The sequence below is a fragment of the Chiloscyllium punctatum genome, chromosome 40 (genome assembly GCF_047496795.1).
Source record: "Chiloscyllium punctatum isolate Juve2018m chromosome 40, sChiPun1.3, whole genome shotgun sequence".
Taxonomy (NCBI): domain Eukaryota; kingdom Metazoa; phylum Chordata; class Chondrichthyes; order Orectolobiformes; family Hemiscylliidae; genus Chiloscyllium; species Chiloscyllium punctatum.
The window spans coordinates 42,419,105-42,430,477 of NC_092778.1; the positions used below are offsets into that span (position 1 = coordinate 42,419,105).

The 11,373-nt window shown below is 41.4% G+C and overlaps 1 protein-coding gene across 4 annotated transcripts in view; it reads left to right on the top strand.

The window, feature by feature from the left end:
- Positions 1-10,512, top strand: part of LOC140464502 (dynein axonemal assembly factor 8) — a 103,332-nt gene extending 92,820 nt beyond the window's left edge. For all 4 annotated transcript variants that reach the window (XM_072559648.1, XM_072559649.1, XM_072559647.1 and 1 more), the window contains one exon: positions 9,315-10,512. In XM_072559648.1, the coding sequence (XP_072415749.1) occupies positions 9,315-9,392 (78 nt within the window). In that variant the 3' untranslated portion in view covers positions 9,393-10,512. The remainder of the gene's footprint in view (positions 1-9,314) is intronic.
- Positions 10,513-11,373: the final 861 nt, after the last annotated feature.

The window sequence follows — 11,373 nt, forward strand, 5'->3', positions numbered from 1 at the left end:
AACAATTGTATTATTGGTGAATTGTTAGCTAATTAAATAGCCCAAAATGCTTTACAGGAGTTGGCATAAAGCAAAATGTGAAACCAGTACCACAGGGAGATATAGGGGCCAATGATGAAATGTTTAACCAAAATGGTAGTTTGTAAGAAAGGTCAAAAGAGAGGTGGAGAGTTTAGGGACCAATCCGTTGTTTAGGGAGCTAAAGGCATTGGCACCAAGGTTTAAACAATTACAATTGAGAATTCTCAAGAGACCAGATTTCAAGGAGCACAGATATCTCACAGAATTGGAGAGTTTTACAGAGGTTGGCAGGGGGAGGGGTATGCAACGGCAAATGCATTAAGAGAGCTGAAAGCAACGTTTAGATTTTTAGAATCAAGGTATTGTTTAAACAAGACCCAATGTATATTGGTGACTACAGGACTGATCAATGAATAGCAGTTGGTGCAAGTCAGGACATGGGGAGAAAAGCTTTGGGTGACCTTATGTTTATGGAAGATGGAATATAAAGATAGCAAATTTATAATTGAAACAGGCCTTTCAGTCCACTGGTGTCTGTGTTAGCCATAAAAGAGCAAACTGGCCTAATCCCAATTATTTTGGGCAGAAATTATGTAGGTTGTAGTATTTATGAGTACCTAGCCAAGTATCTTTAAATGTGTTGAGGGTTTCTGCCTCTACCACTTTCTGACAGTAAATTCCAAATCAATTCCCCTGTATTCCTTCTGTCAATTAATTCGAACCTAGCTAATCAGCTATCTGTTAATGGAAGTAGATTCTTTCTATTCACTCTCACAGCGCCCTGCAATCTTATAAACCTCAAAGAAAACAGCATCCTCTGTTTCAAAGAAACTAACCCCTACCTCTCCTATCTTTCCTTGTGGATGACATTCTCCATGCCTGACAACATCCTTACGGATCTCCTCTGTACTCTTTGCTGTGGGACCACATCTTTTCCATAAGCTGGTGACCAGGACTACATGCTGTACTCTAGCAGTCACTCAACTGTAATTCTAACATAACCTTCCTGTTCTTGTATTCTCTGCCGATAAAGATAAGTATTGCTCATGCTTTCTTAGTCTCCAATTAGTGTCCAGTCTTCCAGGAAGTGTGGACCTATTCCACAACATACTTTTATTTTCTACATTTTTTTGTGTATTTCCTATGTTATTCTGAATGGATCTTTGCCACTTTCTCACCTGGCCATTAATATCTTTCAATGTCCTCCAGTTTTCTTCTTCACTGCCAATAATACAGCCAGCTTTTGAATCATTTGTGAATTTCTTAATCATGCCCCACAAATTTAAGTCTAAGTCATTGTGCAAATCAGTGAAAAACAAAAGACCTAATAATGAGTCTTGCAGAACTCCATAGTAAGCAACCTCCCAGTGACCAAAAGAATCTGTCAGCCATCACGTTTTCTTTTTGCCACTGTGTCAATTTTAGATTCAACTTCCTGCTTGCTTTTGAAAGTTCTTACTTTTCTGATCAGTCTGTCATGCGGGACCTTATCAAAAGTCTTGCTAAAACAAATATTGACAACATGAAGTGTGCGATACTCCTTTTCACCTCAAAAAAATCAAAGTTGTGTTATGACTTGCATTTTAAAACCTGTGATATCTGTTGTTGATTAATCTATGCATTTCCAAATGATTAAATTAGATTAAGGCAAAATCAGATGTAATGCTGTTACAGTTAAATAAAGGTAATTATGTGGGCATGAGAGAGGAACTGACAAAAATAGACTGGAAGCAGAGGCTTGCGGGGAAGACAGTAGAGCAAAAATGGCAGGAGTTTGTGGGTATAATTAAGGACACTGTACAGAGGTTCATCCCCAAGAAAAGAAAGATTATCCAGGGAGGGATTAGACAGCCATGGCTGACAAAGGAAGTCAGGAAATGTATTTTAAAAAAAGAGAGATCCTATAAAGTGGCCAAGAGCAGTGGGAAATCGGAAGATTGGGAAGGCTACAAAAACAAACAGAGGATAACAAAGAGAGTAATAAGAAAGGAGAGGATCAAATATTAAGGTAGGCTAGCCAGTAATATTAGAAACGATAGTAAAAGTTTCTTTCAATACATAAGAAACAAACGACAGACAAAAGTAGACATTGGGCCACTTCAAACTGATGCAGGAAGCCTAGTGATGGGAGATAAGGAAATAGCAGGAGAACTTAACAAGTACTTTGCGTCAGTTTTCACAGTGGAAGACAGGAGTAATATCCCAACAATTAAAGGGAGTCAGGAGGCTGAGTTGAGTATGGTTGTCATTACAAAAGAGATAGTGCTAGAAAAGCTAAAAAGTCTTAAAATTGATAAATCTCCTGGCCCCGATGGGATACATCCTAGAGTTCTGAGAGAGGTGGCTGAGGAAATAGCGGAGGCATTGGTTGAGATCTTTCAAGAGTCACTGGAGTCACATAAAGTCCCGGATGATTGGAAGATCACGGTTGTAACTCCATTGTTCAAGAAAGGATCAAGACAAAAGATGGAAAATTATAGGCCAATTAGCCTAACCTCAGTTGTTGGTAAAATTCTAGAATCCATCATTAAGGATGAGGTTTCTAAATTCTTAGAAGAGCAGAGTCTGATTAGAACAAGTCAACATGGATTTACTACGGGGAGGTCATGCCTGACAAACCTGTTGGTATTCTTTGAAGAGGTGACAAGCAGGTTAGACCAGGGAAACCCAGTGGATGTGGTCTATCTAGACTTCCAAAAGGCCTTTGATAAGGTGCCACACGGGAGGCTGCTGAGCAAGGTGAGGGCCCATGGTGTTCGAGGTGAGCTACTGGGATGGATTGAGGATTGGCTGTCTGACAGAAGGCAGAGAGTTGGGATAAAAGGTTCTTTTTCAGAATGGCAGCCGGTGACGAGCGGTATCCCGCAGGGTTCAGTGTTGGGGCCGCAGTGTTCACATTATATATTAATGAACTGGATGAAGGGACTGGGGGCATTCTAGCGAAGTTTGCCGATGATACGAAGATAGGTGGACAGGCAGGTAGTACTGAGGAAGTGGGGAGGCTGCAGAAGGATCTAGACAGTTTGGGAGAGTGGTCCAGGAAATGGCTGATGGAATTTAACGTGAACAAATGCGAGGTCTTGCACTTTGGCAAAAAGAATAAAAGCACAGACTACTTTCTAAACGGTGAGAAAATTCGTAAAGCCAAAGTACAAAGGGATCTGGGAGTGCTAGTCGAGGAATCTCTAAAGGTCAACATGCAGGTTGAGTCCGTGATTAAGAAAGCGAATGCAATGTTGCCACTTATCTCAAGAGGGTTGGAATATAAAAACACCATTGTGCTACTGAGACTTTATAAAGCTCTGGTTAGGCCCCATTTGGAGTACTGTGTCCAGTTTTGGTCCCCACACCTCAGGAAGGACATACTGGCACTGGAACGTGTCCAGCGGAGATTCACACGGATGATCCCTGGAATGGTAGGTCTAACATATGAGGAACGGCTGAGGATCTTGGGATTGTATTCATTGGAGTTTAGAAGATTAAGGGGAGACTTAATAGAGACGTACAAGATAATACATGGCTTGGAAAGGGTGGATGCTAGGAAATTGTTTCCGTTAGGTGAGGAGACTAGGACCCGCGGACACAGCCTTAGAATTAGAGGGGGTAAATTCAGAACAGAAATGCGGAGACATTTCTTCAGCCAGAGAGTGGTGGGCCTGTGGAAATCATTGCTGCAGAGTGCAGTGGAGGCCGGGACGCTAAATGTCTTCAAGGCAAAGATTGATAGATTCTTGTTGTCTCAGGGAATTAAGGGCTACGGGGAGTACGCTGGTAAGTGGAGTTGAAGTGCCCAGCAGCCATGATTGAATGGCGGAGTGGACTCGATGGGCCGAATGGCCTTGCTTCCACTCCTATGTCTTATGGTCTTATGGTCTTATGGTTCCCTACAGTGTGGAAACAGGCCCTTCGACCCAACAAGTCCACATCGACCCTCTGAAGAGTAACCTATTCAGATCCATTTCCCTCTGATTAGTGCACCTAACACTATGGGCAATTTAGCATGGCCAATTCACCTGACCTACACATCTTTGGACTAGATTAACATCATCTCTTAATTTTTTTGCAGTAATCTGCCCACAATCCCAAGGTTAAAGTTAAAACTCACACAACACCAGGTTATAGTCCAACAGGTTTATTTGGAAGCACTAGCTTTCGAAGTGCTGCTTCTTCATCACATGGTTGTGAAGCAGGACCATAAGGCACAGAATTTATAGCAAAAGGTTGCAGTGTCATGTGGCTAAAATATATTAAATAAACTTTCACAAGCATATACACACACACATATTCCTACATACTCACACTATCTCAGATCCTCTCCCATACACAAGCTCTCTCTCAGATGCACACACATACACTCCCCACACGCATCCTCTCACAGGCTTAAACCCCATCACACCACTCACACACATACTTTACCAAGCTTATACACACACTGTCTCACATGCACTCACACCCATATGCGCACACTCACGTACACACACTCTGTCTCTCCTACACACACACACACACACACACACACACATATAAGTTTATGAGGTGAACCTGTATTTGCAGAATTATATTTTATTCTGCTCAAAAATGCATAATCTACAGTCGATCCATGTAAGAATCTGTAAGTTCCACTTTAGAAATACAACCAGTCTGACTCAAGACTGGGACACAGACAGACTTTAACCTCACGTCTTTAATGCAATGTCTGAGTTGAGATGACACATTTTGTTAGAAAACCTGAAGTTATCTTGAGAATGTGACTTAAAGGAGTTCTAGGATTTACATGTTAACAAACTGAAACTAGAAAAACCATTCTAAAAGATGAAAGACTTAATCTAAGTTTGTTTAATATATTTCAGCTGCATGACACTGTAACCTTTTGCTTTAAATTCTGTGCCTTATGGTCCTGCTGTACAACCACCTGATGAAGAAGCAGCCCTTCAAAAGCTAGTACTTCCAAACAAACCTGTTGGACTATAACCTGGTGTTGTGTGAATTTTAACTTTATCCACCTCAGTCCAACACAGGTTACTCCAAATCATCCAAAGTTAAGACTGACTTGTCTGTAATTAATCAAGCTATCTCTTCTCTTTTAAAATGACAATACGATATGCAGCCAAAGTGGTCAGGACGGTATTAGTCAGAGCTTCTGCTATTTCCTCTTTGTGAAACGTGATGCATTTCATTCCTGGTCTGGGGTTCACTTTCAAAGTGAATAATCTTTCAAAAATGATAATCACCTTTAATATATCTTCTCTCACTTTGGTTTTTACACTCCTCATCCTTAACAGTCTGCAATGTCCACCTGTTTTCTGATAGTAGACACTCAGCTTTCAATAAGAACCAGCCTTGCATCTTTCTCCACTGCACATCAGATTATCTTTTTGGCCTCTTATTGGCCCTGTGTTTCCCTATTGCTGTTTTTGTATTTCTAAATTATCATAAGAATTTTCTTAGTTTTTACTTGTTAACTTTATTCATTCCTTTCTTTGCTTCCTGCACTTTGTAGTAACTGTAAAGAGGTCAGCCAGGTCAACCTCATAGAATATGAGTTTCCTGATCAGGTCTTCTAACCTGATCCATTCAGGAAGGCTGGCTGCCAGAGGTTCTGTTTGCTCTGAGAGCTGGCTCTGAGGAAGCCAGACAGTGTCAAGTACTATGCATATGTAAATAAAGAGTGACTTGACAGGATACCAGCCTCTGTGGGATTATTTCACACTTCCTGTATTCCTAGATTTTCTGCAGAATTTAGCTCTTGGTATCTGACATAAGTTTCCCTTTTTGCCTTATCTTACTGGATAAACTCTTTGATATCCAGAGAGATTCTAATTTGAGAATCCCATCGATTTTCTTTGTGGGAACATATTTGTTCTGAACCCTCACTATCTCAGCCTTGAATATTTTCCATGACACCCACACTGATTTACTTTCAAGGACCAAAAAAAGTAACTATTTCCAGTCCACATTTTCCAAATTATATCATATCTTAGTAAAATTGGCCTTTGCCACTTTAAAACTTTTGCTTTTGGTCCTTCTTTATCACTCTTTACCATAAATATTCTAGATCTAACTGATCACTGCTATAAAGTTTTCTCCCACTGAAACCCTTCCATCTGCCTAGCTTCATTTCTTAACTCCAAATCTTATTGGAGTACATATAAAAAATCTTCAGAATGCTTTTTAAGAATTCTGCTCCTCCTGTGCCTTTTACACTGATGTGATGCCTGTGCCAAAGATGGCAGATAGATTGATTAATAGAGGGTTTTAGCTTTTCTTTGTCTCAGCCACATAAAACATTGTTTGAAACTTTAATGGGAATCATTCTGGTACTGGAGTAAAGTTGGACATCTGATTAGAAGAGTTCAGTTACGAAGCTCCAAGAAAGATAGATGTGGATTTTGGACACAACATGTTCATGGATGTTCATGAATTCAACTGTTTTGTTCAGAGGCTGATAACTGATTTAGAATGGGATAATACCTGAAGAAAAAGAACAGTTAATATCAGCTAAGATGGGAAGTCAGAGGGGAAGTTGGGTGCTTACTTGATAAGTGGGAATAGGATTGGGGAAGCTGAGGGTGGTTCTTAAAGCCAAGGTGAGTTTGGAGAGCCCATGAGGGGAGCTAAGAAATATACTGGAGAACAATACAAATTAAAGGTGAAGGCAGTGGGACCTTTAGAGAAAATATGATCCTGTGCGATTGTTGAATGGAGACACAAAAGAAGCAGCTGATTTGACGGTCTTGATCTGAGAGACAAAAAACCCGATAAGGCCCTTATACTTGCTGGTGAAGTTGCAGAAGACAGGAAAGGGGTTTAAGAGGAAGGATGGTCTAGAAACCTAACTCTGGCATTATCTTTGTATTCCAGTAATAGTGAGCAGTTTTAGCTGACAAGAAAGACCTGATAGTCCTTTATGTGGACCACCAAACTTGGAAATAAATTATAAAACCAACTGTCTTGCATATCTGTTCAAGTCTGCATCCATTGGACATTACATAGTAGAGATATGAACCTGGGCGGGAGAATGACATCAGTGAGAGACAGCGAAGTTTTAATGGGGACAAGAATTTCAAAAGCATATACATTTGATCAAATTATGAGCTGCAGAACTATTATGGTGAATGCGGGCTCAATTCTTGACATTGGGATTTTGTTTTCTGTGTTGGGATGGTGAGACACAGAAGAAAACAAGGTTTGGATAGGTGGAGGATCATGAAAGGAATTGAACAGAGATAGCCTTTTTTGTAATTCATACAACAAGAGTAGCAAGGCAACTTAAATGGCAATGGGGTAGTTGTGAAGATAGTTTGGGGAGTTTACATTGAGAGGTACAGGGAGAATAAGAGGACAGCGAATTCAGAAGAGAGAAAATCAGAAAATCGGTGCAGATACTGAGGGATTAGAGTCATGATGATAACTCGACGAGAATATTTTTATCACACTTGGGTGGGAGATATAGAACCTGGATTTTAAAAGAGAGGTAAAAGGGATGTAAGAGGATGAGAAGCTCAGATGAAGAGAAAGTGATGGAGAAGTAGAACAACGATCGAAGTTGTGATTTGGTGATCTGCGCCTCACTGTCATTGCAATTGTCTGGGCAAATAAAGTGGTGGATTATAGAGCCCAGCAAGGAGGCTTCATTTAGGGAAAGATGTCATCACTCCTTAGCCAGGAGGTTGAGCAATTCATCAACTTCACTGCATTGGCGCCATCTCGTGCTCCCGCGAGGAGGTTGAGCAATTCATCAACTTCACCAACACATTCCACCCTGACCTTAAATTTACCTGGACTATCTCTGACACCTCGCTCCCCTTCCTGGACCTCTCCATCTCCATTAGTGACGACCGACTTGACACTGACATTTTTTACAAACCCACTGACTCCCATAGCTACCTGGATTACACCTCTTCCCATCCTATCTCTTGCAAAAATGCCATCCCATATTCCCAATTTCTCCGCCTCCACCGTATCTGCTCCCAGGAGGACCAGTTCCACCATAGGACACACCAGATGGCCTCCTTCTTTAGAGACCGCAATTTCCCTTCCCACGTGGTTAAAGATGCCCTCCAACGCATCTCGTCCACATCCCGCACCTCCACCCTCAGATCCCACCCCTACAACCGTAACAAGGACAGAACGCCCCTGGTGCTCACCTTCCACCCTACAAACCTTCGCATCAACCAAATCATCCACCGACATTTCCGCCACCTCCAAAAAGACCCCACCACCAGGGATATATTTCCCTCCCCACCCCTTTCCACCTTCTGCAAAGACCATTCCCTCCGTGACTACCTGGTCAGGTCCACACCCCCCTACGACCCACCCTCCCATTCTGGCACTTTCCCCTGCCACCGCAGGAACTGTAAAACCTGTGCCCATACCTCCTCCCTCACCTCTATCCAAGGCCCTAAAGGAGCCTTCCACATCCATCAAAGTTTCACCTGCACATCCACCAATATCATTTATTGTATCCGTTGCTCCCGATGTGGTCTCCTCTACATTGGGGAGACTGGGCGCCTCCTAGCAGAGCGCTTTAGGGAACATCCCCGAGACACCCGCACCAATCAACCAAACCGCCCCGTGGCCCAACATTTCAACTCCCCCTCCCACTCTGCCGAGGACATGGAGGTCCTGGGCCTCCTTCACCGCCGCTCCCTCACCACCTGGAGGAAGAACGCCTCATCTTCCGCCTCAGAACACTTCAACCCCAGAGCATCAATGTGGACTTCAACAGCTTCCTCATTTCCCCTTCCCCCACCTCATCCTAGTTTCAAACTTCCAGCTCAGTTACTGTCTCCTTGACTTGTCCGACCTGCCTATCCTCTTTTCCACCGATCCACTCCACCCTCTCCTCCTTGACCTATCACCTTCATCCCCTCCCCCACTCACCCATTGTACTCTATGCTACTCTCTCCCCACCCCCACCCTCCTCTAGCTAATCTCTCCATGCTTCAGGCTCACTGCCTTTATTCCTGATGAAGGGCTTTTGCCCGAAACGTTGATTTCGCTGCTCGTTGGATGCTGCCTGAACTGCTGTGCTCTTCCAGCACCACTAATCCAGTATTTGGTTTTCAGCATCTGCAGTCATTGTTTTTACCTTGAGGATTCCATTCCAGCCAGTCATCATTTATAAGTTATTTATGGCAAAGGCTGGTTCATATGTGAAACAAATATTCTGGAGGGAGGTGTGGAGAGCGGAGTTAGAATTAATTTATGGGGTGAATAATTCCTCCCTCTACTTTTGTTGTGTGGTTTATAAGGTGAATGATTCCTCTTCATTACCTTGTTTTTTTCAACAGGTGGAACAATTGATCAGCTGTCTCTTTGACTCCCTGGTTCCTCAGAGTTTTCATCAGATTGTGCTGCAAGATTCCTAACCTGCTGCAGTAACAATATTTGCGTTATCACCTCCACAGCTCCGATTAGAACACAACAAAATTCTTCTATTTTAAAAAGTGGTACAGCAAAAAGCAATTTAGAAAAACCTCTCACTTTTATTTTTCTTTTTACATATTTGAATTTGTTTTCCTTATTTATTATTCTGCAATCACCCATTTCCTGTGTAGTGAAATAGGCCTGATGGATGAACTTGGATACAGTTGAACAGCACTGCTTACTTTTCAGAGTGAGAACTGATTAAATTTTTTTTGGACTTTTTCTATTGAATCTTCTTTCATTTCTATTCCTGCTAGTAACTCCCCATAGTTCCCTGTGAATGTGTCATAGATAAACCTCTGCCTCCTCCTCAGCTGCTGGCAACATGAGTTCAGGCTGGCTGACAAAACAATGTTCAGTAAGTAGTTTGAGCTACCTAGTGTAACACAGCCAGCACACTGTTCAATTTGAAGGCCTGACTAATAATTAGTAATTGAATCTGTCAATTAAACATGCAGCCATAGGTCCCAAAGCTACAACCCATGGATTATGGAGCCATTAAGAATCAATATTATATTCAGCTTCTTATCTTTAGCAAAGTAGAGATGTGAATCCACTTAAAAGCAGGACCAGTGAGCTGTTAGTGATCAGACACTAGGCAACATCCATATCAAGATTCAAACTGTACCAGACAATTCCTTTAGGAGAAAACAGAAATTTCTTCTTTAGCTCAATTCAAGCAAGTATGTTAGTTCATGACCCCACTTTCAAAAAGTAGATGAAGGATTGTCAGTGTCTCTGTCTTCAAAATAAGTCACACTGGAAACAAATGTTAGCAATTGGAGTTAGATCATCTGCTCTGTACAAATTTAACACTGCCCACGAGGGATAAAATATAGGAATTCATCAGCGGTAGAGATTCAACCTGTAATAACAGCCTCAAATGTCAAAGTTTTATCCAAGTTCTATTTTAAAGATACATGTTTCTTATGAACTTTTTTTAGTTGTATTTATTGTGTTTATTTTATGCTTCCAATTTAATATCCAAATGGAAAAGGTACTGACCTGTTTTATATATAAATATTTCCATGTAATTGATTTATCTTCCACCTATTGTCACCTTAACAGCGAAATAAATCTTAGCATGTTGCTTTGTACAGTGTGCTAGTTTCATTCCAATTCACTAATGTTTTTGAACATAGTCACAGTGAAACAAGAGAGTTGGTTTAACCTGTCTAATGCAGCCCTTGCTTTGGTCAATATTGGTTTTTCAGTGATTGTACAATTATTAAGCTGTGATTGAAGAAGGTGTGAATTTGTCTGGAGCTCAATGCAGTGCTGACCTTCAAGATTAGTGCCTTTCCATTGGATGCTTTCATTTTTTGTTGGCGGTGACAGGAGGTATGGACATTCTATATGCCACAGGATTGTTCTCTTTCATAAGTTCAAGAATTCCAGGTGGAAGCTTTTATAGCTCCATTTTGGAAAGGGCGCACAGAAGAAATATAAGATATCAAAATGCCTTTTCAAAAGGTACACAGCCTTGTAGAGAATACTACCAGTGAAAACCAAAACCTGAGAATCCATCCCACACACCTTTGTTTTGTTACTTCCATCACAGTCCCAAATCACTGAGAAGCTATTGTTTTTAAAGGTTAACACATGTTTCACTAAAAGTTATCAAAGTTGCAATGCTCAGGGTGTACAATAGCTGCTTTGGATTAGATGCTAGTGAGATGTGTGTTATTGAATGGGCTGCATCCCAAAACCATTCCTGATATAACGACTTCTGGCAATTTCTGGGAACTCAGCAAGGCTTTTACAAAGCTTCCAATAAATCAGTTTTAAGCAGGTTGGTGCATTCCAGGCCTATCACAATCACAACAAATTTCTCCCTGTAGAATACTTACGATGTCACCTAAAATCTTATCATCATTTGTAGCAGAAAAGGAGGCAATTTAATCTGATGATACCATGCTAGTT